Source organism: Phocoena phocoena, chromosome 2 (genome assembly GCF_963924675.1).
Source record: "Phocoena phocoena chromosome 2, mPhoPho1.1, whole genome shotgun sequence".
NCBI lineage: Eukaryota > Metazoa > Chordata > Mammalia > Artiodactyla > Phocoenidae > Phocoena > Phocoena phocoena.
In genome coordinates this window covers 173,011,400-173,039,305 of record NC_089220.1, presented here as the reverse complement: position 1 = coordinate 173,039,305, position 27,906 = coordinate 173,011,400, and the positions used below count along the sequence as shown (strand labels likewise).

The 27,906-nt window shown below is 40.5% G+C and overlaps 1 protein-coding gene across 1 annotated transcript; it reads left to right on the top strand.

The window, feature by feature from the left end:
• The first annotated feature begins 130 nt into the window (after positions 1-130).
• Positions 131-20,654, top strand: HACD1 (3-hydroxyacyl-CoA dehydratase 1). The gene is given in 8 exon segments (XM_065872106.1): positions 131-194; positions 197-389; positions 9,490-9,607; positions 9,795-9,813; positions 9,890-9,978; positions 12,572-12,693; positions 17,685-17,863; positions 20,485-20,654. Coding segments are annotated over 8 exon segments (867 nt in total). The 3' UTR covers positions 20,568-20,654.
• The last annotated feature ends 7,252 nt before the right edge of the window (positions 20,655-27,906 follow it).

Here is a 27,906-nt window from a genome sequence, read left to right as displayed (position 1 = left end):
CAGGACCCGCGGCCGGGTCCCCGCGCGGCGCGCGCTCCCGCGGGCCGGGGGCGGGGCGGTGGCCCGGGACGCCCTCTCCTCCCCCTGCGGGCGGCCGGGCTGGCGGCGCCGAGGCTCCTGCGCGCGGCACATGGGGCGCCTGACGGAGGCGGCGGCGGCAACGGGCGGCGGCGCTTCAGCGGCGCGCTCGGCCGGACCCCTCCCGCTCCCCTGCCCCTCTCGTCCACGTCCCCCGGCTGCGCGGCCGCCATGGCGTCCAGCGAGGAGGACGGCACCAACGGCGGCGCCTCGGAGGCCGGCGAGGAGAGGGAGACCGCGGGCAAGAGGACGCGCCGGGGCTTGCTGGCCACCGCTTGGCTCACCTTCTACAACATCGCCATGACCGCGGGGTACGTGCGCCCCGAGGGGCCCTCCTCGCGCCGCCGCCCCTTGGCGTTCCGCGCTCCGGGCGCCGGCGGGCCGGGGGGCGCGCCCGGAGGCGGGGTGGTCGCGGGGCGGGGGCGGCGCGCAGCGCGGGGCCGCGGGGGAGGGGCGTTGCAGCCGCCGCCGGGCTTGAATGGAGCGTGGTCGGGGGGGCCAGGGGCGCCGGGGCCCTGCTCGCGGGGCATTGCCTAATACGGTGCACGGCGTGCGCTGCGGCCGCGGGGCGCGGGCCGGAGGTTAAGTATAGACCCGGGCAGGAATGCGGGGCCGCCCCGCCGGGGAGGCGGCTCCGGCCCGGCCGCCGCGGGCGCCGCTGCTGCTGCAGCTGGAGAAACGCCGGGGTCCCGCCACCCCGGAGCCCGGAGCCGTCTGGCCGGAGGCCCAGACCTGCGTCCTCGGCCGCCAGCCCCTGGAGTGCGTCCTCGTGCCGCCGATGGTTGGGCAGAGTGTTCCTAACTGTTCGTGTCGCTACGGGGTTTTTTGCTGTTGTTTTGTTTTGTTTTTTAAGTAATAGTGCTCCCGAGAGCTTCTTACTTGGGACGGTTTTCTAAAAACCCTGCCGGATCGGAGCATAGCACTCGTGTCCAGCATCTTGTTGGCTCCATGACTGATACCCCGTACTTTTATTTGTGGCTTTCAGTACGACTTACAAATTAAGGTTACACAATGACTGTCTCTCTGCAAAGAGCTGTCACAGTGACTTGTGTCGACCGCTTTTCAAAACCGGCTGGGAAAATGCTCTTGCGTTTCTCAATGGCGTTGCCGTTTAAAAAAGTTATTTTCCCGTTATTACATGAAGTATTATTAATCTATACAAATCTGGGGAAACGTTTAACACCTTTAACTTTCTCTAGGGCTTATAGAAAAATGTGATTGATAAAGATTTAATAAATGATTTGACACAGTACTGAGTACTTATTATGTGCTTAATACCAAATACAGTTAATGAAAATATTGCTATCTATTGAGGATTCGCTGTGCGCTAGGCACTGTGTCGGTCACTCTAGGTGTAGTATGTCATTTCCGGTCCTCTGCAGTCCTGTGAGGGGTGCATGATATTACATTTGATAGACTAGAAAACCGAGGCACAAATAGGTGAAGTCGCTTGCTCAAGTTCCCCAAACCAGCAAGTGTCAGACTTGGATTTCGGCACAGTCTGAATCCAGAGCCGTGCTACTTCTTTCCACTTTACTAAATTTTATAATCTTGAAAGGGAAAACTAATAGAATCAAAGCTACTGTAGAACAATGGAGTACCCACTGTGTGCTGCAGCCTTTAGATACCCTGGAGGCTGAAAATATCCTCTGTCCTCTGTGCTAGTCTCATCCAGTTAGTAAACACTCCGGGGATGCCTACCATTTATTAACTGGTCTTGTCCCTTTCCTTTCCAGGCCACTCTCCCTTTTGAAGGCCGAGTTACCTTTTCAAAAAATGAAACTCAATGCATAACTCCAGTTTAAAGCCTTCGGTGACCCCCCCCCCCACCATTGCCTCTACTGTTGTGGAAGGGATTTAGGCTGTCTGTCGTTCAAGGCCCTTTGCAATATCTCCCTGATTTCCTCTTTCCAGTTTTATTGCTTTTGAAGTCTACTGTAACTATGCCCTCAGACACCATGCAGTTTTATTTTCATGGCTCTCTCCATCTTTGCTCAGGCTGCTCATTCTTTGGGTAATAATCCCCGTGTTTCTGCTGTGACTTCTAGCCAAGCCACCTCTGCAGTTTTCTGGGTCTCTTACCCGACCTGCAGTAGAATTAAATGTTCTCTCAGCTGTGTTCTCACACTTCATTCCTAACCTTCCCCCCTGGCTCAGCAAATTACTGCTTCCCCGAAACTTGTTTGTCTCCCTGCCTGTGTTGAGAAGGTCCCTTGCCAAGGGGTGGGATAGGGAGGGTGGGAGGGAGGGAGATGCAAGAGGGAAGAGATACGGGAACATATGTATATGTATAACTGATTCACTTTGTTATAAAGCAGAAACTAACACACCATTGTAAAGCAATTATACTCCAATAAAGATGTAAAAAAAAAAAAAGGCAAGGGGAACGGAAATGGAATAATCCATATAATTAACCCTTTGGAGGCTTTCTAAAGGTGTTGAGATTTGAAGAAGGGATAGGATTTGCATATGTAGAGGGTAGATATTCCAAGTGAGCTTAATTCTGGAAATAGGCATGAGATGCAAGAAAGCCTCCCGTTTTAATTGGAGGGCTGGGGCAGAGGGACCCTGTTGTTAATTCATCCTCTATATATACTAGTTTACGTCTGCTAATACAAAGGTTCTTTTTGTTCATTTGCTTGTTCTGTTTTCCTCTTTTAGCAGAACTTTGGAGGGTTTATTAATTTTTTTGTAATCGTCTTGAAAACAATCAAAATAATATTTAAGAAATAAAATTTTACATAAATGTAGGAAAGAACTTGCCTAATTCTATAAGCGTAGCATGGCCTTTCATTTTTCCTTGTTAACGCTCACGTGAGTTACTTCCTTCAGATTTTTACTCAAATCTCCATTCTCAGGGAGGCCTTCGTGGCTATCTTCGTTCAAATAGCAAAAAACGCACACAAACACTCCTTATCCCCCTTGCCTACTTAATTTTTCTCTATCGTACTTATTACCGTATAACTGTACAATGAATTCTACTGATTGGCCCTGTTGCTTAGTGTCTGCGTCGTCCTGTAACAGTGTCAGCTCCGTGAAGCACTCAAGAAATACTTGTTGAGTGACTGAATGCACATTAGAGGGTATTGTAGTTACAGTATCTGCTGTGTAGGACATTCTGTTTTCACTCACTGTTTCACCAAATATTTCTACGTAGTTTTCATAATTACACTCTTTCGTGGTTACATAAGAGGGAATAGAGTTAAGGTACAGTAATGGACTAAATCATGCCTCTAATGATGTTTTACTTTAATTTGTTTCTCTTGAATTAGTTGTTTAGGATGAATTCCTGGAGTAGAACTACAGGATGTAATTAATTAAGTAATAATGTAATTTAAAGGGTGTGAGGATTTTTATTGTACTTGCTCACAACAGATGCTTGACTAGGAAAGTGAGCGTTTCTCTCTCTCTCTCTCTCTCTCTCTTTTAATTCTTTTGCTTTGCTACAAACACTTTTGAAGCCCACATGTGTTAGTGCATTATCCTAGGTCAAGCGAGAGACAAAAGCTAAATATTTTAGGCCCTGTCCTTGTAGAAGTGCTACCTGGGGCATTTGTAGATTGCAATAAAAGACAGGATGAAGTAAGTGTTCCCCAGAGGTGTCAAGTCAGACAGGTAGGGAGGATCAGAGGAAGCTTTGGGCGGAGGAGGGGGACCATCACATTCCAACTGAGCGGCGGGGATGAGGAAAGAGCAGGAGTTAGGGAACAACTCATGCTGACGTGCGGTTGGGGTGACAGCAAGCGGGCCTGCAATGTAGGCTGGGAAAGGAAGATGGATGGGGAGCCTGGCTCACTGCACAGGCCTTACATGCCTCGCTAACATGTTTGGATTTTCACCTGTAAACAGTACAGGAAGGTGTTCATTGAAGGTTATGTTTTCACTCCTTTTTAGCTGGGTGACCTTAGGTAAGTTCCATAACCTCTCTGACCCTGGGTTTTCTCATCGGTCAGGGTAGCAAAGCAACTACTTTGCTAGGTTATTACAAGGAATTAAGAAATAGTGGATATGAAGTGATCGGCAGGGTGCTGGACACACAGTGGGTGTTTAGAAAGGATAATTCCTACCCCTAGTGGTGAATTTAAAAATGCACGTCATGCAGAAAGAAGCTATTTAAGATATCCTCACAGTGTACATAGTCTGCATTAGCAGAGCACCAAACCCAAGGTTCAGGCACGTACATTTCTTGAAGTGTTGAGTAATAGACATATATTTTATTCCTGAGGTAGGTGGATCCATGTATGAACCTACCACAACTTGTTTATCCTTCATCTGTGGATGGACGTTTGGGTTCTTTGCAGTTTGGGGCTATGACAGATGACGTGGTGAGCATCTGTATGCAAGTCTTGTGTGGACTCACTTTCATTGTCCTTGGGTAAATACCTATGAGTAGCATGGCTGGGTCATAGGGTAGTCACACTGCTGATTTCTTATAAAACTGCCAAGCTTTTTTCAGAGTGGTTGTACAGTACATCCCCACGGGCAGTGAATGAGCTTTCCAGTTGCCACACATCCTCATCGGCACTTGGTGTGGTCAGTCGTCATAATTTTATACCTTCTAAGTGGTGTATTGTGTTACTGTGATTTTAATTTGCATTTCCCTAGTGACTAATGACCCTGAGCATCTTTTCATGGGTTTACTTACCAGTTGTGTACCTTTTTTTGGTATAGGGTCTGTTTAAATCTTTTGCCCATTTTTTATGGGTTTGTTGTTAGATGTTCAGGTATTGAATTTTGCAAGTTCTTTATATAGTCTGGATACAAGTCCTTTATCAGATATGTGATTTGTAAATATTTTCTATCAGGTATGGCTTGCTTTTTCATTCTCTTCACAATGTCTCTCAAAGAGCAGAAGGTCCTAATCATACCGAAGTCCAGTTTATCTGGTTTTTTTTCTTTTATGAACCTTTCAGCTTAACTCTGTTGGCATGAGAGCCTTATGTGTGATAAATTGAAACACATGTTGGCTACTAAACGAGTCTGCATGTAGTCTAGGAAAGGAAGTTTAGAGTTGTCAGTGAACACCACACAGAAGTATGGATTGTATGAACGTCAAAGATCATCTTCGGGGCTTCCCTGGTGGCGCAGTGGTTGAGAGTCCGCCTGCCGATGCCAGGGACACGGGTTCGTGCCCCGGTCCGGGAAGATCCCACATGCCGCGCAGCGGCCGGGCCCGTGAGCCGTGGCCGCTGAGCCTGCGCGTCCAGAGCCTGTGCTCCGCAACGGGAGAGGCCACAACAGTGAGAGGCCCGCGTACCGCAAAAGAAGATGCGGTAAAATCAGAACATCATCCTTTCTCAGTAACTGCCGAGATAATGGATGTGGATAATGACCATCGGTGCTAACATCACAACGAAGAGGGACAGCCAGAAATTTTGGGCTCCCTGGGGAAGTACACAACACAACGGAGAAATTAACCTTGAACGTGAATCTGTCTGATCAATCCTTTAGAACTAACTACGCACTCACAGGAAATACGGAGGCCAGAAGAACATAATAAATGACATGGGGGTATCCAGTTAGCAAAACCCAGACTGCGGGTAACTCTGAAGGAACCACTCAGGGTCTTCAACAGATAAATTTCACGAGAAAGAGGGGAGGAGAGATGAGGATGGATGGAAGGAGGTGAAACCTATAGATTTAAAAGTCATAAAACACATAGCAACTAATTGCAATGTATGAATCTTATTTCAATCATGATTTTAAAAAATTATAAGACAGTTAAGGACATTTGTATCTTGACTCTAAGTTTTGTGATAGAAGAAGTTATTGTTCAATTCTTCACATGGGTAGTGGTGTTTTGGTTATGTTTATGAAAAATAAACCTTTTAGAGATACATAATTAAGCATTTATGAGTCATATTATAGGATGTATGAGATTTGATTCACAATAATCAGGGAGGAAGGCTTGTGGGGAAAGAAGTGAATAGAGGTTTGGATGAAACAAGACTGTCAATAAGATGATACTGATTGAAGCAGGGCAGTGGGCAAATGGGGGTTCATCGTACCACTCATTCTCTATACCTTTGTATATGTTTGAAGTTGTAAAAAAAATTTTAAAGCAGTGTTGAAATTAAGAAAAAAAAGTATAGGTGTAGATAACCAAGTTCTTCAAAAAGCAGGTGGTCTCCAAGAAATCTGAGGAGAAAAAGAAGCACCAGGAGGCAGCTAGAAGAAAGAGCCCCACCTTCAGTAAGATTTTTCAGGGTAATTGTAGCCATAGTGGCATGAGAAGAAGGCATTTAGTGAGTGTTAGAAGGTGTTTAGGAAGTTATGCCACATCTCTTTCGTTGCTGCAGTGTTCTGTCTCCACTTAGTAACTTAAGGTTTCCTTGAGGCCAGAACTATGTCCTGTTTATCCCTAATTCCCCAGCACCTAGCACAGTACCTGTCCTGTATTGATCCTGAAGATGAATGAATGAATAAATGAATTAAGCCAGTGAGAAACCTTCTACATGCGGAACACATGTTTATATTTTCCAAAGAGAGTGTTTTGTCAAGGACTGAAAGTGTCTATTTGGGTTCATATTTAGGCAATCATTAGCTGTAGCATATTTTTAAAAAAACCTGCCCAAAAAAGAATTCCTAATTGTAGACACTCCTGTTGCTTTGGGAATTTTTAAAAATTACAGTTACTAAACTGACGGATATAGGAAGCCCAACGTTAGCTGAATGTAGGGCCCTCAAGAGAGACTTTGAGTCTCACCCTTTGTGATTGGCGGGGGGGGGGGGGGGGGGGGGGGCACTTAGGAAGTGAGCACGGGTTAGTTCAGATGAGTTCCATGGTCCTTTCTAACCCCAGAGTGTTAATTTCTTTTATTTCCAACAGGTGAGTGGGGATAGTATTGTTATACTGTGCTAGTTGGTACAATACTGCCACCTATGGGACAACAGTAAAATTTGTTATACTGTTAAAATGCATGGATTTTTATATCATGCCTTTAAAAATGTAGAAAACTTGCCATCTAAATTAATCTTTTGATGAATTCTTTGGTAGGTTAACAGTTACCTCTTAAATCGGTCTTTGGTAAAAATCTGATTTGGATTTGTCTAAAAGAAAAGACAAGTATATGGGAAAATGTGAATGAAAACATTAAGCTTTTTGTTTTCTTGTTAGAAGTAGTGTAAGTAAGCACTTTGAATTGAGGATAATGAAATCAGAATGTTTTAAACCTGGAAGGTACCTAAAAAATTATCCAGATTAGCACACTCAGATTAGCCCAGCACAGGGTTGAGTGTTGGCTCTAATGCGGGATGGAACCGTGAGGTGAATCCAGTAAAAGCCATGGTGCAGTAGAAAGGGAAGAGCAGTGAGGGTTAGGAGACCTCCACCATTAACTTACTCTGAGCCTTAGGGTAAGTCGCAAGATATCTCTGCATGGTGATTGTTTCGTATAAAAGAGTGGCTTTCAAACTTTCTTGATCGCGTACTACTATCAGTTAAAATATTTGAGCATAACATTCTGTATAACTTTAAAAATTACTTACAATTTAAATACATGAATTATTATGATTAGCTAATATCCCAAGACACAGTATATGCTTAGAGCCAGACCAGTACAGCAGAGTAGTTCAAGAGCATAGACTGTGAGATGAGTGGTGAGTTGAGGTCCCAGCTGACTGGCTGTAGGGCCCTTTCTGCCTATTTCCACAGCAGTGAAATGGGATAGTAGTAGTCGCTACTTCATGGGGTTATTGTGAGAATGAAATATTAATATATTAAATATGCATATAAGACAGTGTCTGGAACATTGAAAGCACTCTGAAAGTGTACTTATTATCATTGTTGTTATTATCCTTAATACTTGTACATTTCAAAAGTCTTTGTGGTAGTTTCTGGCACTTGCCTGATTCCTTGTCATATCTCACTAAAGGTCATTGTTTTTTTCTTTCTTTTTTTTTTTGCGGTACGTGGGCCTCTCACTGTTGCGGCCCCTCCCGTTGCGGAGCACAGGCTCCGGACGCGCAGGCTCAGCGGCCGTGGCTCACGAGCCCAGCTGCTCCGCGGCATGTGGGATCCTCCCGGACCGGGGCACGAACCCGTGTCCCCTGCATCGGCAGGCGGACTCTCCACCACTGCGCCACCAGGGAAGCCCAAGGTCATCGTTTTTAACCTCATTGTGCGCTGAGGAGAAGAGATTCCCGGGGCTGAAATGCCTCTCTGCCATTTTCTTGCTGTTTGATTGAGTCTCCATTTTCACCCCACTCAGTCCGTCGTTTCTTTGCAGGCACCTTTAAGCCATTTGTCTATTTTATTGAGTTCTCTTTAATTAAAAAGTTAAAACTGTATAAAATTATTATAAATTTTATAGTTCATAAATCCATTTAACTAGACAGTTTGGAGACCACTGTTTTCAAAAGCCTGGGGTAGCGATTCATTTCCATGGGTGTATTATTAAGGATTTTTAAAAGTTACAGGTGACGCAACTTTTTTAAACTTCAAAGTGCTTTTGTAATTGCAAAGGAAACTGGAAAAAAACATTACCTCTCATCAGTGACTCTTGGAGATTGAGTACCCGGGTGGCAAAGCCGGTCTCCACAGGTGTAGCTTGTGTTTTTAAGTGCCATTAATTCACAGCAACTATATTTAATGTACAAGTGTAAGTTAAAAGGGGGAAGGGGGCATATGTATTTTTTCTTTTTCGAAAACAAACTTTTTTCAATTGAAGTATAGTTGATTCAGGTGTGCAACATATTCAGTATTTTTGTAGAATATACTCTATTTGAAGTTATTAGGAAACAATGGCTATATTTCCCTGTGCTGTACAATATATCCTAGTTGCTTATTGATTTTATACATACTAGTTTGTATCTCTTAACTCCTGTCTTGCCCCTACCCCTGCTCTCTCCCCCTTGGTAACCACTAGTTTTAAAACACACTGTTTAAAAGCAGGCTTATGTCTGACCTTCTATATGTGTCCCTTCTGTGGCACCACAATTGTTTTTATTTAGAGAAAATGATAAAAATGTTAATTAATGATTCTCAATCAAGATTTTTACGTATAATTACATATAAATATATACTATATATTTGTATAAAATACATATTTATACACACACAGCTTTTTACCTCAAATTTTTATATAATTATTAAATGCTTTATAATAACTTCATTTTTGGTACAGAAACCTATTCCTTCAGTCCGTCAGTTTATCTGCTGAGACCAAAAATACAATGCACAGTGTTTGACATTTGTATGTAGTTGATCTCGAGTATGTTCTCTTTATTCCCTTGAAGAGTCAATGTAAAAACGATGTTTGTCATTTCTTCCTATGGGTTTTTAAAATAGAATAATGAACTGAGAGCATAATAACACATACATGTTATTACTGTATAAATTATGACATTTCCTTAAGGATTCAGTGGAATTCGTTGTGATAGAATTTTATAAAATGCTTTTACTTTCTCTAGGTGGCTGGTACTAGCTATTGCCATGGTACGTTTTTATATGGAAAAAGGAACACACAAAGGTTTATATAGAAGTATTCAGAAGACACTTAAATTTTTCCAGACATTTGCCTTGCTTGAGGTAAGTTTTCAATGTCGCTGTTTATCTATCACTGCCATATTTATTTGAAAATACATCAGTTGAGCAAAATTAGTCTTATTTTGCTGATTATTTACTCCCTACAGATGCATTTAAAACTAACGATGACAGGAATTTATTTCATGTTGTATGTTATTGACATGTGATTTTTTTGTGTGTTTGTTTACAGATAGTCCACTGTTTAATTGGTGAGTTTTTGATTTAATTTTTATGTTTGACATAGATTGCATTTCGGGCAGTGGTTGACTTGTTTTTTTCTTTAAGGAATTGTGCCTACTTCTGTGCTTGTGGCTGGGGTCCAAGTGAGTTCAAGAATCTTTATGGTGTGGCTCGTTACTCACAGTATAAAACCAGTAAGTGACACAACACTTCGTCTACTTGAGCCTGCAGGAAAGCTTTCTTATTAATAGAAATCCAAAGTATTAACTGTATTTCAGGAAGCAGAACCCTTGGCCAAAGAAAGGTTGGGTTTGGATGTAAGTGTGATTGTACATTGACTTAGTGTGTTCGTAGAATGGCTTTGAAACACCAGCAAAACCAAAAATTGGCATTTTTATAGCCATATAAATTGGGGTTTTCCAATTAAAAGAATTTTTTTTATTTTAGGCTGCGTTGGGTCTTCGTTGCTGCGTGCGGGCTTTCTCTAGTTGCAGCAAGTGGGGGCTACTCTTTGTTGCAGTGCACGGGCTTCTCATTGCGGTGGCTTCTCTTGTTACAGAGCACAGGCTCTAGAAGCGCAGGCTTCAGTAGTTGTGGCACATGGGCTCAGTAGTTGTGGCTCGCAGGCTCTAGAGCGCCGGCTCAGTAGTTGTGGTGCATGGGCTTAGTTGCTTCATGGCATGTGGAATCTTCCCGGACCAGGGCTGCAACCCATGTCCCCTGCATTGGCAGACGATTCTTAACCACTGCACCAGCAGGGAAGTCCCTATCCACTCTTTTTTTTTTAAGATTCTTTTCCCATATAGGCCATTACAGAGTATTGGGTAGAGTTCCCTGTGCTATACAGTAGATCCTTATTAGTTATCTATTTTATATATAGTGGTATGTATGTGTCCATCCCAGTCTTCCAATTTATCCCTTCCGCCTCTTTTTTATACTGCAGAAAATCTCTTCCTTGATTTTACTATTTAATCTTCTCCGACAGTGGTATCCCATGGGCATCTTTCCACCCATCTTTAACTAATTCAACCAGCGTGTATTGAGTGCATTCTGTACCCCTGGCACTGTGCTTACTTCGGGATTTACAGAAATGAATAAGTCAGTCTCAGCTGTCAGGGGTACTGACCATCGGGGCGTAGGGGGCAGCCCTACAGATGTTGAGTCATTCAACAAGTATGAATTACGTGCCTATTCTGTTCCTGACTCTGTGCCGGGAATCTGGCTATTTACAATACACGTATGGTTCCCGCCTCATGGAGCCTGGAATTGGGAGAGATGGTACACAAGTTGTTGCAGAAATAATTGTTTGATTTTACTAGTGTTAGTGCTTTGAAACAAGAGGCCAGTGTGGATTGCAGTAACCGGCAGACTTGGCCTGACTTAAGGAGTGAAGGAAGGCTTCCCCGAGGAAGGAGTGTATCAGCTGAGTGCTGTAGATATACAAGCGTTTGGCAGACAAATCCTGATAGAAATTGGCAAGTGTTATAATACAGATATGAACACAGTACTGTGAGAACAAGGAAGGGGAGCATGTAACTGCTCAGGGTGAGAGGAGGGGTTTGGGACAAGTTTTCCAGAGGCCGTGGTGGTTAGCTGGATCTTAAAGGTGAGAAAGGGTTTTCCATGGGAAGTATTGATAAAGGGAGGAGCATTCAGGGACTTCCCTGGTGGCACAGTGGTTAAGAATCCGCCTGCCAATGCAGGGGACACGGGTTCGAACCCTGGTCTGGGAAGATCCCACATGCCGCGGAGCAACTAAGCCCGTGCGCCACAACTACTGAGCCTGCGCTCTGGAGCCCGCGGGCCACAACTACTGAGCGCGTGGGCCACAACTACTGAGCCTGCGCTCTGGAGCCTGTGGGCCACAACTACTGAAGCCCGTGCACCTAGAGCCCGTGCTCTGCAACAAGAGAGGCCACCGCGATGAGAAGCCCGCACACCGCAACGAAGACCCAACGCAGCCAAAAATAAATAAATACATTTATAAAAAATGAAAAGGGAGGAGCATCCTATTGATAATTAGAGGGAATGGCGCGTGTTAAGACACATTCAGAGCATTTTCTGGAAATAATACAAATTTTTGTGTCCCCAGAGAGAGCTGGGGGTGGGGTTGAGTCGTTGCACAAGAAGTCGAGATTTCTGAGCTCCAGCTGTAAAGATCCTTGAACATCACGCTCAGGTGGGAGGGTTTTACCCTTTCCTCCTGTTAAGCAGTGGGGAAGCCATGAAGCTTTTAAATCCCAGGACTAGCACCTTCCAATTTTGTTTCTGTTGGTTTGCTTCTGTGTTTTGCTTTTAAGAGAAAACGTCCACCTCTGAAGTGGACACTGCATAGGGGGCTGTGACAGCATTCTGCATGAGAGGTGATCAGGTCCTAACTTGACACCGTGGTAGCAGGGCTGCAGTGAGTGGGCAGATTCGGGAGTTAGTGCTGCAGTAGGATGGGTGTGATTTGACGACCAACAGAAAGTCCGAGGGTCAGATTGTTCCCATACTGGTTTTGAGGGGCTGATGTTGTCCTGGGATGGTTGAGTTATCGGCTGGAGTGAAGGGTGAGACAGAGAACCCAATAGAAATTTGACCATTCCTGTGCTTAGAGCACATTTAAATCGTGTGTCTGTAAAGACTTATTAATGGTGACTGCATTGCATTTTCTGTATTGCATCTGTCTAACCCTAGCTCTCCGTTATAATAAAAGGCACGTACTAAATAATAAACAGAAAATATCTTCGTGGAGAAAGAAGTTCAAGGTTAAACAACGCTGTGGCTTTCTCTGTAATTCTGCAGATCCAGAATGAGGAGAGTGTGGTGCTTTTTCTGGTCGCGTGGACGGTGACAGAGATCACTCGCTATTCCTTCTACACATTCAGTCTTCTCGACCACTTGCCATACTTCGTTAAATGGGCCAGGTGGCGACGATGTCTTGCAGTTTAGTTGCTCTCGGTCCTGCGCATGTGTGTTTTGTGTGCTGAGCTAACACAGAGAATTAAAATGTGTGTCTTAGCCCTGTGTTGCCAGGAGGCTGCTGCTTTTGAAATCAGCAGTGTTACAACTTGCATTCTAAAGGCTTAATTTAATGACCGGGCAACAATCATATTAACATATATCTTGAGTGAAAGCAATGCCAGACAAACTACGTTAGTGTCCTTAGCCTCTGAATCGGTCTTTCATTTTTCCTTGAAAGCAAGATATACATCTTTGGAATTACATTAAATCAACTCTTGGCCAAAAATATGGCATTTTGTTTGATTGACTTAAATTTTTTTTTGACAACTCACAAAGTTTTTATTCTACAAAACAAAGTTAGGAAAATAAGCTAAAACACTAAAAATAAACTTTAAAAATAGGCAAGCTTTAGTAACAAGATGCATATTAAAGAAATTATTTGAAACCTCCAGTGCATAGAAATTATTTTAACACGACAGACTTTCATTGAATTAAATACATACTGTTCTTGTAATTGCTAAAAGTGGCCCTTACATCAATCAGTTATTGATTTAAATTACTTTAATAGTCCACCTAGTATCCACAAGTTTTAGTATCTTATATATACAATGTCAACTTTTTTGTGTGTGTATAAAGTAGACAGACATTTTGTGTGTGTATAAAGTAGACAGACATTTTAAAAAGTCACCCTTAGAGACTTCCCTGGCGGTCCAGTGGTTAAGACTCCTTGCTTCCATTGCAGGGGGCACGGGTTTGATCCCCAGTCAGGGAACTCGGGGAACTAAGATCAGATCCTACATGCTGCATGGCACGGCCAGAACAACAACAAACAAACAAACAAAAAAGTCACCCTTATTTGAAATTGTATTGTTTGTTATGAGGACAAAATTTATATTTCAAGGGTTCTAAACATAGCCCTCCCAAAGCAACAGTTTTTAAAGCAGAAGATGTTCCGTCCTTTTTAAAGTATGCGTTCTTTGAGCAGCTGGTATTTTACAAAGTTATTATAAAAACAACTTATTATTTGTGCCCTTTGGAGAACAAATCACAAACCAGCATAGATTTGTTCATTTCATTCTCCATGTTGCACTTAGAGTTGAAATAACAATAATAACAATAACATATGCTGTGTACCTTCTGCATACCTGAGGTGCAGGTGTGAGTGCAACAAAATCTCTGTCCTCTCAAGATGGAAGGAACAGAAAATACAACAACTAACAGGTGTGAGAAATGCCAGGTGGTAAGAAATGCAGGGGAGCAGTTGGGTTAAGAAACGTCTATCCCATATATGTCTATGTAGATAGGTAAATTAGATAGATAGATACGATAGATAAGATAGATAGATAAGATAGGGAGATAGGGAGATAGATATGTATCCCACATAGGTAGAATACAAGAATTTGACAGTATTTTCATTCGTTAAAATTTTTATTAAGCTACAAAAGTAATATGCTTTCACTGTGAAAAACTCTCAAATAGTTTTAGTATATAGAATAAACATGGAAAGTTCCTGTTTGTACTCCTACGTGAGCCCCACTCGCTTTCCTTGGAGAGAGAAAGTTGGGAGTTTACCATCAGACTTTTTCTTAATAACAGCAATGTGAACACACAGATGTGAGTTTTTAAAAACATAAATAGGGGCTTCCCTGGTGGCGCAGTGGTTGAGAATCTGCCTGCTAATGCAGGGGACATGGGTTCGAGCCCTGGTCTGGGAGGATCCCACATGCCGCGGAGCAACTAGGCCCGTGAGCCACAACTACTGAGCCTGCGCGTCTGGAGCCTGTGCTCCGCAACAAGAGAGGCCGCGATAGAGGCCTGCGCACCGCGATGAAGAGTGGCCCCCGCTTGCCACAACTAGAGAAAGCCCTCGCACAGAAACGAAGACCCAACAACAGCAAAAATAAATAAATTAATTAATAAACTCCTACCCCCAACATCTTCTTTAAAAAAAACAAACAAAACATAAATAGGATACGATACTTGATTTTTGTTTATATATTGGAGATCTTTTTTTAAGTCAGTACAGATCCATTTAGATCTAGCTCTCTAACTCTTAATGCTGCATAATATTCCATAGTATGACTGACTCGGTTCTATATTGCTAGAATTTAGATTATTCCCAGTTTTCTGATGCTATAAATATGCTTTGTGATATTAAAAACAATGTAATATCCATATTTCCATTATTTTTTAAAACTCTGATATTTGTATTAATCCATAGCTAGCTTATAAAGGTAATTCATAACTAGTGTCAGACTTGTTTTTGCTCCCCTTATACAAAAGGCCTAACATTTTTTATTAATTACTCCTTTTTTAATAACTCATATTATACATGTTCAAATATAATAAATTAGTATATATAAATAACCTAAAAGAATAAAAACCTTTTAAATTGTCTATATTCCCCCACAAAGGATTATCACTCTTAATTATACTATATACCCTTTCAAACGTTTTTATATTCTCTAGCTCTTTTTTAGATATTTGTGGCTTACCATTTTGAATATGACAAAATACTTCAAAATTATAGTTGGAGCTTAAACGTTTCGTCTGTCATAAGAAGGTTGCACTACCATTTATAAGCGTTTGGCAAAATTGGCAGTTTGGAATGTAGCTGGATTCTAATCCCAGAATGCATCTCATGCCATTTTGAATGACCTCCGTCTTTCAGACTTCTAGCACCTTTGAAAATACTAATTCATAATATAGTCTCTTTTTATTTGCTGTATTTATAAAATTTGTTTGCGGGAGATAATGGTCTCTAATGCTTTGCCCGCCTTTTAGAATGCATTTGCATGTCTTGAATTTCTGGAAAAGTTCCAAACTCTACCATTGCATGTTTAAATTTGCTGTTAGAAATCCTTTGTCAATTGCCTTAATGTTAAACAGGTTACTATAAAATCTTTCAACTTTGAAATGCACATGTTAACATAACACATCACGTCAGTTAAGCATAATCGTGAATAATTATGTTTCATGTCAAAAATCTTAAAGATCCCAACCAGCTGTATATTTGCCAACCCCATTAAATAACCTAAAATAACATTTATATTTATGTTCCAGTGTTGAAGCTATTCTCAAGTAAAGCTTAAAAATGGCTTCTTATTTATAGAGTTGCCCTGCTGTGATGGTTTGAATATACTTTGATTCTATTTATCTGTCAGACATGTTCCTAGAAAAACCCACTGAATAGATAAATGCATAATGTTATGTTTTCATATTGATTTCCATTTTAATTTCAAAAATGCAGTTCCTTCAGAAAATTTTTGATGACAATTGGGAATCTGTAAGGAAACATCATGTCTCTTTCTGAATAAGCAGTTAAATCTGTCATGCTGCCATCAGAACTTAGAGAGTTGGTGACATAGAGCCTTTTCAAAGTGCAAGTAAAGTCAAATTGTGTAATTTTTTCCCATTTCATTAAAAACAATCACGTCTTTAAGGCTTTAACCTAGTTTATACTTAGTGTGATATTTTTTCAGTTAAAGAACAATCTTGGGCTTCCCTGGTGGTGCAGTGGTTGGGAGTCCGCCTGCTGATTCAGGGGACACGGGTTCGTGCCCCGGTCCGGGAAGATCCCACATGCCGCGGAGCGGCTGGGCCCGTGAGCCATGGCCGCTGAGCCTGCGCGTCCGGAGCCTGTGCTCCGCAATGGGAGAGGCTGCAACAGCGAGAGGCCCGCGTACAGCAAAAAATAAATAAATAAATAAAATAAAGAACAATCTTACCCCCCCAAAAAATTATCTGAGAGTCACATAAAGTTAAAAAAAAAATTTAAGAGGCTTGAATGTCTTACTTAAGAAGGGAATATAAAATGCTCAGTTATGTACTTTTAAATTGAGGTAGAAAATCGAGGTTGGAAAAAATTGATTTAAATGATACACACATAACTACCCCAGGCTGGTGAGGAAGCAGGTGGCATGCACAAGGCAAGGAGGGGACACAGAGGGACAGTAGAAGGATCATTTTCTTTCTTTACCAGTTCGTCTATTTTGGCAAATAATTCTGCCCCCCTCTGTCCCCTCTTGTCCTTGCATATCCTTGGCACATAGGAATAAGGAAACTCTTAAGAAATGTCATTACCTTGGGCGCTTGAGGCTGTCCTGCGGGTCCACTAGTGGACACTTGTGCAGTGTTCCTCTAACTGTAGGCGGAAGTGATGCTGGGCCCGCTCTGTGTTGGAGGATGCTCCGCAATCCAAATGAACAAACTGTGACTTGGATTTTGACTAGAACTCTCTCAGCTCTCTTTTAAGCAAGCTGACTGTTCCTTTAATGTGCAAATTCAGGAAACGGCCTGTCTTCCTTGTTTTGTCTTGAAAACAGTTTTAGGCAGTATGTTTGTTAGTAGTTACTGACGCTTCAGGTGGTTTTATCAGTTTTCTAAAATAGTCATTCTTTTAATTAGTAACCACAAAGCGTTTTCCAAATGTCTCCAAACAACGACTTTGGCAATTTCAAGATTTAGATATAAAATTAGGATCATAACTGGTCTTTTTAAAAAAACACAGCATTTGATCAACAAATGACTAACTGCAGGGGAAAAAAAATCAGTATGATTCCAGGTGTCAAAGCAGTTACTTTTACAATGCTTACATTTACTTTACAATACACTATAATAGTTATAGTACTTGTATACTTTATTATACTTAAAAAACTGCATCAATCAGTCACTGACTTTAAAATGTATTGTTATTTCAGTCCTGTAAAGTAAGTTGACTTCTTACTTTATTAAGATCTTGCCATTAAAATGGAAACTACTATAAGAAAAAAAAAGATGATAATTAATAAGCAAATGATTAAAGTGAAAAAAACTTAACCTTGTTACGTGAGGTTAATATAAGTATGTATAGAAAGGAGAACTTTTAAGCTTAAATAAAGTAGTAGCAAAAGAATCATGATATAAAATCCAATAATTATTCTAGAAAATAATTGTCAGGTTTTTCTTTCTCCAGATACAATTTTTTTATCATCTTATATCCTGTTGGAGTTGCTGGTGAACTTCTTACAATATACGCTGCATTACCATATGTGAAGAAAACAGGAATGTTCTCAATAAGACTTCCCAATAAATACAATGTCTCTTTTGACTACTATTATTTTCTTCTTATAACCATGGCCTCGTATATACCATGTAAGTATGTCTCTATTAGTAGTATACTTTGATTTAGCATATGCTGTCAAAGTTTTTCAAAAGATGTCATGAGATGCCAGATTAATAAACAAGGAAAATTAGTGTCTTAAAAATGCATCAAAACCTCCGTTCAGTGCCACATGTATTCATAATGTGAAATAACTGAAGGGTGAGTTGTGAGAAAAAAAGGTAAGTAAATTAACACACAAATGATTGCCTTCTCAAAATCACTTAAAAATAAGCTTAGTATGATTTATGTTTTTAAAGAAAAGATAAAGCCTGCAGTGAACTCTTTGAAAGCATTTAGAAATTATGTATCTGAACATGAACATTTTATCCAAGAAAATCTGAGGTCATTTCTATTCATTAAACACATACTTGGAAAGATCATCCAGGAGTACTTGTTAGCCTTCTGTGTGTTGCCCTGTGTACTAGAAAATAATAAAAAAGCTGCTTTTCTTAAAATATTTTGAATAACTCAGTCTTTCCACTAATTTCTCCTCACCTTTCAATAGGTGCAATGCATTGGTGAGACTCTATTCATTTCATTTAAATACAAAGTGGTATATTTTTAGGTCAGATTTTGATAATCACTAGCAGGAAATATGAAGATAAAGCAAAGGTGGTGTTTGCCCTCCTCAATAAAGTTAGAGACTCCGGGTCAGCGCGGGGCGGAAAGAGAAATGAGAAATGTTTATAGAATCTAAAATCGACATTGACGTAATATGAAATATTTCATCTAAAGAGGATGAACATAAAATGTGGCCACTTCCTTGGGACCTCCAACTTTTAAGTTTTTCCAAAATCAAAATTGCCTTGATGGTCATATAGTGATTTTATTCCCCTCATCTTCTCCCATCTCAGCCTGACTCTCCTCCGATTATCCACCAGGGCCAGTTCAGGAGGGCTCGCGGGTGGTGTGCCTATGACACTTGTTTCTTCCCCTGCTTTGCGCAACATCTGGTGAATGTTGGAGGTCTGGAGCAGAGCCAGACCTGTCCTATCATAGTTACAGGTTCAGGTCTTGGGTTGCCTTTTTTTCCTCACAGCCACTGAGGCATCTCTGTGGAAACCCAGGGCCCAAGAGATCATGGTTTGAAACCATCAAACCAGTAACTTGTGACTGTGCATTTTCAGGTGTCCTGTGAAGACCAGCCTTTGCCAGTAGCTGCTTCTCAGTTTAGGAGGCTGTCGGTTACCTGAGAGCCCCACCTGCTGGAGGATCAGCCAGCCAGGGGGGTGTTTTCCACCTCATTATTAGTATTAGTAGTAATAGCAACTAATTATACTTTGCTTATTAAATCCTTTGCTAATTACAAGTATAAACATACATTTTGAGCACTTAGTGCTCAAAAGAAGTCCTTTTAGTTCCCATTTATCAATGGGGCCATTAGAGATTAGAGAGGTTAAGAGAATTGCTTTAAAAATCGCTCAGCTAGTGAATAAGATCAAGGTTTGAACTCAAGCCCATACTTCTACTAAACTACTCAAGATGTTATAGAAGTATTTGCAAAAATCGGTCAGTTAGCTTTAAGTCTATATGGCCTGAATATATTTAGGCCCTTAGGTATAATATGATGGTTACATGAATGAAGGTTGGATACCTAAATAAAAAAATAAAATCTTTTATGCATGTTGGCTCCATTTGAGCTAAGTTCAAGAAGTAGTTACCCACAGTTGCCTAAGCAAGATATTCAAAGCTTGTTTTGTCATTAGGTTCTTTAGTTTTGGCTGTTCTGTTCGTTTTCAGAGATACTTGTGTACTTGTACTGTTTGTAGCTGATGTTAATTTGTTCGTGCACCAACGTTTACCCTATAATTTAAAGTACTGGTTCAGATTGGCTCAAAATCATTCTCCAGATTTGACAGGGTGGATGACCATTTGTCTAACTGACCCAATACGTATATATTTGTGTGTGTGTACCAGACTACCCTTACGCCCAGCCAAGAGGGGCTTTTGCTCTGGGCCCAGTTTTAGATAGAGGGCTGTGTCCTGGCTCACTGCTGGTCACCACTCCACACAGGACCCCCGTCCTTCAGATCACATCCTGGAAACCCGGGACCATGGAATTTGCAACCCAGAGGGCACTGAGCGCGCATCTAGACTGCATAGCTCTCTTCCCCAGTCTGTTCTCCTGGGGGTTATAGCACCGTTACCTGTGTACACATCCCTGAGATCAGGGGGCAGCTGTTTGTGAGGGGGGTGGATGCAGCTGGGCTGTGTGGCCTTGGACATCCACACAGATGTTCACGAGACCCCTCATGGTACAGGACAGCCGATGGAATGGAGAGAAGGGGCCAGGTGGGGCAGCTTTCCTTGTGCAGCACTGTTCCGGCACGGTGTTCCGAAGAGTTATAGAATTCTAAATTCAGACATGGCCTTCCAGGTCATTATGAAGAGATATTTATCAAAATATTTAAGTTTGCTGAAAAGACTGACAGTTGATGGCATTAAAATATTTAGGCATATGGTATGTGGCCCTGAGCCCTGTAAATATTAGGGGGGTAGCAGCAACTGTATATGATGTGCTTGCTTTCAAAGGCCGCCATGTTTAAGAGGTTTCAAGTATAAAAGATTTCCAACCATAGCTTACCTTCTCTGCTTTCTTTTTTCAATTAAGTGTTTCCACAACTCTACTTTCATATGTTACGTCAGAGAAGAAAGGTGCTTCACGGAGAGGTGATTGTCGAAAAGGATGATTAAATGATCCCTACAACAAGGTGCCTTTTCCAGAATAACCAGGATTACTTGAGTCCAAGTTTTAATAATAAGAATAAACAGCTTCATGAAATATTGAGGATTGTGTTATTTCTTAAACTATAACTTGGGACACGTGGTATTTGCCAATATTTGTCTTCAGATTGTGCCAGGTCCGTTTTCTCCAAGAACTATGCAAGTATTTATTATCAACTCCTGGGTAGGTGATGATCATAAAAAAAAATAATTGGGTGTATTACCTGGAAAAAAAAAACTTTTGTTAGTTTTTGAACTAAAAATAAGTTTTACTAAATTTTTTTTGCAGCATATGTTCAAAGCTCTTGAAATCAATATTTAGAAATTAGTTTAATGATTTAATATTATGATGCCTGCCAGTGATATTTACGTGATATTTATAAATGAAACTAAATACAGAATTATAATAACTGTTAATAATGTATTAGCATTTCTTGAACCCAAGGTCTATTTCTCTCAAGTTATAAGGTAGCATTTTTGATTAATAACAGTTTTTGGAAACATAGACATAGTTTGCTATGGTAAATCTTCTGATCTAGATAAAGTAGTCATATAAAAAGCCCAAAATATTCAAGTAGGTGTCACAGTTGGAAAATATTCTTTGGAAATATGTTTAGGCCACTGAAATTATACTCCTAAGCAAGTTTATTTTTATTTGAATTAACTACTCAAGGTCAAGCTTTTCAATTGTAAGGATTTTAAGGGATTAGAAAGAAAGAATGTATGTATATACTTGGCCTCACTTGTAAGAAAACATAATAACGTTGAATCTGATGGTAACACTGTGTCTGTTACATTCAGAACTCTGGCTGAAAAAGGCTGCTCTATACCGTGGAATCATCTAATAAAAAATCATCTTGTGACAATCCCTTTGTGGTACTTAGGTAACAAAATGTTTTAGGGTATGATCTGAAATATACTTCATTTTATTCTGAATTCCACTGAATAGCAAAAATCTTACGGTAAAGCTTCTGTCCACGGGTTGAATAGAAAGATACACTGAAGAAAATCTAATAATGCTTTAGTTCTAAAAATGTTTTAACTCTTAAAAATGTCCTTAAAAAATTTCCCCCTTATATTAAGGTATGCTGCTTTCCTGGCCTGTTTTAGAGACACTATTAAATGTGTGCCTTTAAAAGAAAAGGAACTTTTGGCCTGCTATAGATATGTAGGTGTAATTTTGGCTTTAATTGTTCTGTATTCTTTGCATTTACAATCAGCATGTAACTTTACACTTTTCAGAATTGCTTGTTTTGTGTTACTACCTCCTTTTCAAATGATTTCATGTGGAGATTTGTAGTGCAGAATAGTTTTGCAAACTTACATTTTAGATAACTTGATTTTTAAAAAGGTGCTATTTCTCTTATTATGTTACATTTTTAATATTTCCTTTGCAGGATTAGATTACGGATTCTCAAAAACGCTGTTGTTCATTCTGCGTTTACATGGCTTTGATCGTTTTCATCTTGAATTCTTATACGGAAGAAATTTTCAGGGACTTTTTCCTTTTGGTAACATAGTATAAGAAGCTCACATATTTATCTTGTTAGATGCCTGTCTTATGAAAAATATTTTCAATCCTTTCCCTAAAATTTGCATTAATTCAACTTGTACTCCCTACCAGCAGCTGTAATTCTTTTCTTCTCCCTTAAGTGATGGAATATCTTGAAGTAGGAATTGTGATCAACTTTAATAAAAATGAAATACGTCAAACTATTCAGGGACTATATTAATATACTCAGTGCATGCCGAAACTTTAGACTTAGTTTATCTTTTTTTTTTTTTTAAAAGAAGATGTTGGGGGTCGGAGTTTATTAACTAATTTATTTTTGCTGTATTGGGTCTTCGTTTCTGTGCGAAGGCTTTCTCTAGTTGTGGCAAGCAGGGGCCACTCTTCATCGCGGTGCGCGGGCCTCTCACTATCATGACGTCTTGTTGCGGAGCACAGGGTTCAGACGCGCAGGCTCAGTAGTTGTGGCTCACGGGCCTAGTTGCTCTGCGGCATGTGGGATCCTCCCAGACCAGGGCTCGAACCCGTGTCCTCTGCATTAGCAGGCAGATTCTCAACCGCTGCGCCACCAGGGAAGCCCCTAGATTTAGCTTATCTTCAGGATCTTTTATTTCAGCAAATTCTAAGCTGTCTTTTGTGTAGAAAATAAAGTGCTTAAATGGTAGTTTCATTTTAAAAAGAGAGTATTTGGAAGTCCTTTGCACTTGTCTGCTGTGACAACATTTTCTTTTGAAAATCTCCCAAAAGCGTTCCTTTGCGTAGGCAAGTCAGGCTGGAATCAAATAGACCTTGAGGGCTTCCCTGGTGGTGCAGTGGTTAAAGAATCTCCTGCCGGTGCAGGGGACACGGGTTCGAGCCCTGGTCCAGGAGGATCCCACATGCCGAGGAGCAACTAAGCCCGTGAGCCACAACTACTGAAGCCCGCATGCCTGGAGCCTGTGCTCCGCAACAAGAGAAGCCACCGCAGTGAGGAGCCCACGCACTGCAACGAAGAGTAGCCCCCACTTGACGCAACTAGAGAAAACCACGCAGCAACGAAGACCCGATACCCTGTAATGCCTATATGGGAAAAGAATCTAAAAAAGTGGATATATGTGTATGTATAACTGCATCACTTTGCTGTACACCTGAAACTAACACAACACTGTAAATCAACTATACTCCAATAGAAAAATAAAAATACATTTTATTTTTTGATTTAGGATAGTGTCTTACCCCTATATTTTTAAATGCAGTTGTTCTTAAATCCACTTAACACTTTGTGGGTTTTACTTTTTAGGATAACGACTAGACAAATGGATTTCAGATCACAGCTTTTATAAGAGTGATCCTAGGACCCCAGAGTCTCTCCCTTGGAGGCTTTGCATCAGTGGCTGTAGGGCTGAGGAATCTACATTTCTAGCAAGGTGCTAGGTAGTTTGATGCAGGCAGTTGAGTTTCCACCACCCCTTTAAGAAACACTGCCACAGAGAAATATCAGGGGGCGGAGGGAGGTGACTTCTTACAAATGCCATATTCCGTGTACTTAATAAAACAGAAAAAAATCAGCATTCCATGTTCTATTGTCTCTAACCAAAATGAACACCATAGCTTTAAGTTTATACAAATGAAAAACTCGATATTTGCATAGGGTGAAGTAGTAAGACATTTTGTATGTGCTCTTTAAAGCATATGTTATTTTATAGCCATGTAATTGATCTGTCCATTCACTTAAGTAGTGTAGGGCAATAAGACAGAGAACAGTAGTAAAATCCAGAGCAATAATCAGGTTTTTTTCTTGTACTGAATTTAATGATATGAAATAAATGGACATCATAGTTTCAGTAGTTAAAAACTATGCTAGGGCTTCCCTGGTGGCGCAGTGGTTGAGAGTCCGCCTGCTGATGCAGGGGACACGGATTCGTGCCCCGGTCCGGGAAGATCCCACATGCCGCGGAGCCGCTGGACCCGTGAGCCATGGCCGCTGAGCCTGTGCGTCCAGAGCCTGTGCTCTGCAACGGGAGAGGCCACAGAAGTGAGAGGCCTGCGTACTGCAAAAAAAAAAAAAAAACAAAAAAACTATGCTAAATGATTTTAGTTCAATAGTATTGTTCATTGAACAGAACTTCTAGTCTTTTGTTTTTTGGTCAATAACCTAAACACACACACACACACACACACACACACACACACACGCCTCTTAGGAATATATTCAGGATTGTGAAAAACGTATATGTTTCTGTTTTTGAGAAATATGCACAACAGAAAGTAATTATAATTTGCCTGAGTGATTTATGACTTAATCATCAGTTGACTAAAATAGATTTGTGGCTAGATGTGTACGTTCAGAAGCTAGTTTTATTGAGTATACTCTAACTGAACTTTATTAAAACCTTTACAACAGAAATTAATCTTAAGAACTGAGGAAATGGAAAGATTAATTTACATTAAATGTACTCAAGAAGAAAAAAATGACTTAGTTTTCAGCTGGGAGAATGTTGATATTTGAGCATCAAATTTTTTTTTCAAAGCTACAACTTTGTGACTTGTATGCATAAGAATTTGCTCTAAGATTAGGTATTACTTTTTTGTTTCAGTTGCAAAATCAACATATATGGGATAATTTATATAGAAACTGATTTTGTAGCATTAAAGATGTATCACATTTTAGGGGCTTCCCTAGTGGTGCAGTGGTTAAGAATCCTTCTGCCAGTGCAGGGGACATGGGTTCGAGCCCTGGTCCGGGGAGATCCCACATGCCGCAGAGCAACTGGGCCCTTGCGCCACAACTACTGAGCCTGTGCTCTAGAGCAAGCCGCAACTACTGAGCCCGAGTACCACAGCTACTGAGCCCGTGTGCCTAGAGCCCGTGCTCCACAACAAGAGAAGCTACCGCAATGAGAAGCCCATGCACCACAACAAGGAGTGGCCCCCGCTCTCCGGAACTAGAGAAAGCCCTCGCACAGCAACGAAGACCCAATACAGCCAAAACTAAAAACAAATAAATAAATAAAATTTTTAAAAATGTATCACATTTTAAAAATGGAAATTAAAATTTCAGAAAGTTCAAAATTTGAGGATTTTTTTTTTTTTTGCAGAAGAGTTCATACTATCTGTACTAGGTAGTATGAACTAACAGTGTGATAGCAAAAGTTAGGTATGAGCATAGCTAGTGAAAAATGTTTTTAAAAACAGGTTTTAAAAACGTTGGTTATCTCATAGGCTGTACATGTTCATAGTTACAAAGCATTTTTGGCTCTGAAAAGTTCCTAATTATTATTATGCTTATGGAATTGATCTGCTTTATGTAAATGCATTCAGATAGTTTTTGAAGAAGTGGGGTTTTTTTGTTTTTTTTGCGGTACGCGGGCCTCTCACTGCTGTGGCCTCTCCCGTTGAGGAGCATAGGCTCCGGACGCGCAGGCTCAGCAGCCATGGCTCACGGGCCTAGCCGCTCTGCGGCATGTGGGATCTTCCCGGACCGGGGCACGAACCCGTATCCCCTGCATCGGCAGGCAGACTTCCAACCGCTGCGCCACCAGGGAAGCCCTGAAGAAGTGTTTAAAAATATTTTAGATGCATATATACCTTGTGAACACTCGAGTTTGCTTATTTTTTTTAATTAAAAATTTTTTTAATTAATTTTTTATTGAAGTATAGTTGATTTACAATGTTGTATTAGTTTCAGGTGTATAGCACAGTGATTCAGATATATATATCTGTCAGATTCTTTTCCCTTATAGGTTATTACAAAGTATTGAGTATAGTTCCCTGTGCTGTACAGTAGGTTCTTGTTGGTTATCTATTTTATATATAGTAGCAGAGTTTGCTTATTTTAAAATACGTGTTTCATTCAGTAAACATTAAAAGAAGAAAAGAAGTCATTGCCACATTCATTTTAAACTTTTATGAAATTAAGGCTGAGTTGTTTTAGTACTAATTCTAGCCTTGTAGTGAATGAAATGGATTAATTTAAAGCTATAAATATTTCTTTAGGGGTAAAATGTACATAGATTTATTTCTTGACAAATATTAACAAAATAAAATTATAAACAATACTGTAGGTTATTTTTACTAGATTCTGATGGCAGGTATTTTTAAATTCATCAGCCACTTTCAGTGAAAGAATGGTGACACTTGTAACAGCTAAGAACTGGGACCTGGGAGTGAGACCTGTGCTAGATTTTGGGGGAAGTACTTAATTTTCTGAAGATTCTGAGTCCTCATCCATAAAATGGGGTAAGGAATTGTCTGAGTTGCAAATGAGATATCTATAACCGTGTAGCACAGAGCTTGGCAAATAGACGTAATCAATTAATGACAATTTGCTTTTAATGGTTTTGTAACATCTATATTGTGCCAGGTGAAATTTCTGAAGTCATATCAAACCCATTTACTTCTGGGGTAGAATTTAATATCACTTCCAGAGAATTGTTTTGGTGGAATTTTCTTTTCCTATACTTTTTCTGTTTTTATCGATTTGAACGATGGCTTCGATTTAGCTATTTTTCTTATCTTGAATTAGAAGGAGAAAGCTATAATTTCATTTAGTAGGGGAACAGTGGAGAGGAGCTACCTAGGCGTTGGTCTCTTTTAGGATGTAAGTGGTATCCCGATTGACAAGACTTTTGATAGTGAATATTTCAAATAAGGCAGAAGCTGTAGTGAGATATTTTCCAGCCAGCCTGGCCCCCTGGCAGTGCTCACAGGAGTGGGGCGCGGGCTTTGATTCACTGACAGGAGTCCCTGGGCTGAAAGAACTATCTTTACAACAGAAGATCTTTTAAGAGAATTCTATTATGTCAGCGTATTATTAATAACTTGTATTAATAGAAGAATATAAAAGTGTTACAGGTTTCTCAAATGAAGAGTTCCTTGATCAGAGTGGGATGAAATAATTTTGCTCCGAAACGCCTCGTTAATCTGCCATTGTTAGCAATAAGATGATTCTCCAAAAACCTTAAGCTCATCATAAGTCCCCATTTAAAAAAATTAGATATAAATCTCTGACATCCTAAATGGTGTGCAAAATCTAGATGGTAAATCATCTCTCGTGTCTAATCTGAAGAGCTAGAATGGTGTGCAAAATCTAGATGGTAAATCATCTTCTCTCGTGTCTAATCTGAAGAGCTAGAATGGTGTGCAAAATCTAGATGGTAAATCATCTTCTCTCGTGTCTAATCTGAAGAGCTAGGTGACCACATTGGTCAGAGTTGACCAAAGGCATATGGTCCAGCTGTTAACGGTTTCAGATGACTCAAGTTCACGGGTTTTGGAGGGAACATTGCAGCTTCTACTGGCTGTTGAGAAAGGTCAAAATTCAAACAATACAGAATGACCTAGAGTAAAAAAGTGTAAGTGTCTCTTCACTTTTTCCCTTTGTTCCAATACTTCAGGCATTAATAACAGTTTCGTATCTTTTTAGACCCTTAAAAAACACACATTTATTCTTTCTCTTCCCCTTTACACACACACACACACACAAATTGTTACATAAATGGAAATAATCTAAACATGTATTATTTTGCTTGCATGTCTTGGAGATTTCATGTGTGTACATATGTATGTGTGCATGCTACTTCTTAATATGTATTTCTCCATTGATGGACATTTTTGTCGATAATCTGTAATCATTGATAGGTACACGAAAATAACATGAGACGGTAATGCTGACAATCGTAGTATCAATATATAACATTTACTGACATTTATTGTGTACCAGGCCATGTGTTGATTTATCTCACTTAACAACCAAATGAGGTACACATATTATAATAAATATTTTACCATCGAAGGATCAGGCTCAGAGAGGTTAAGGAA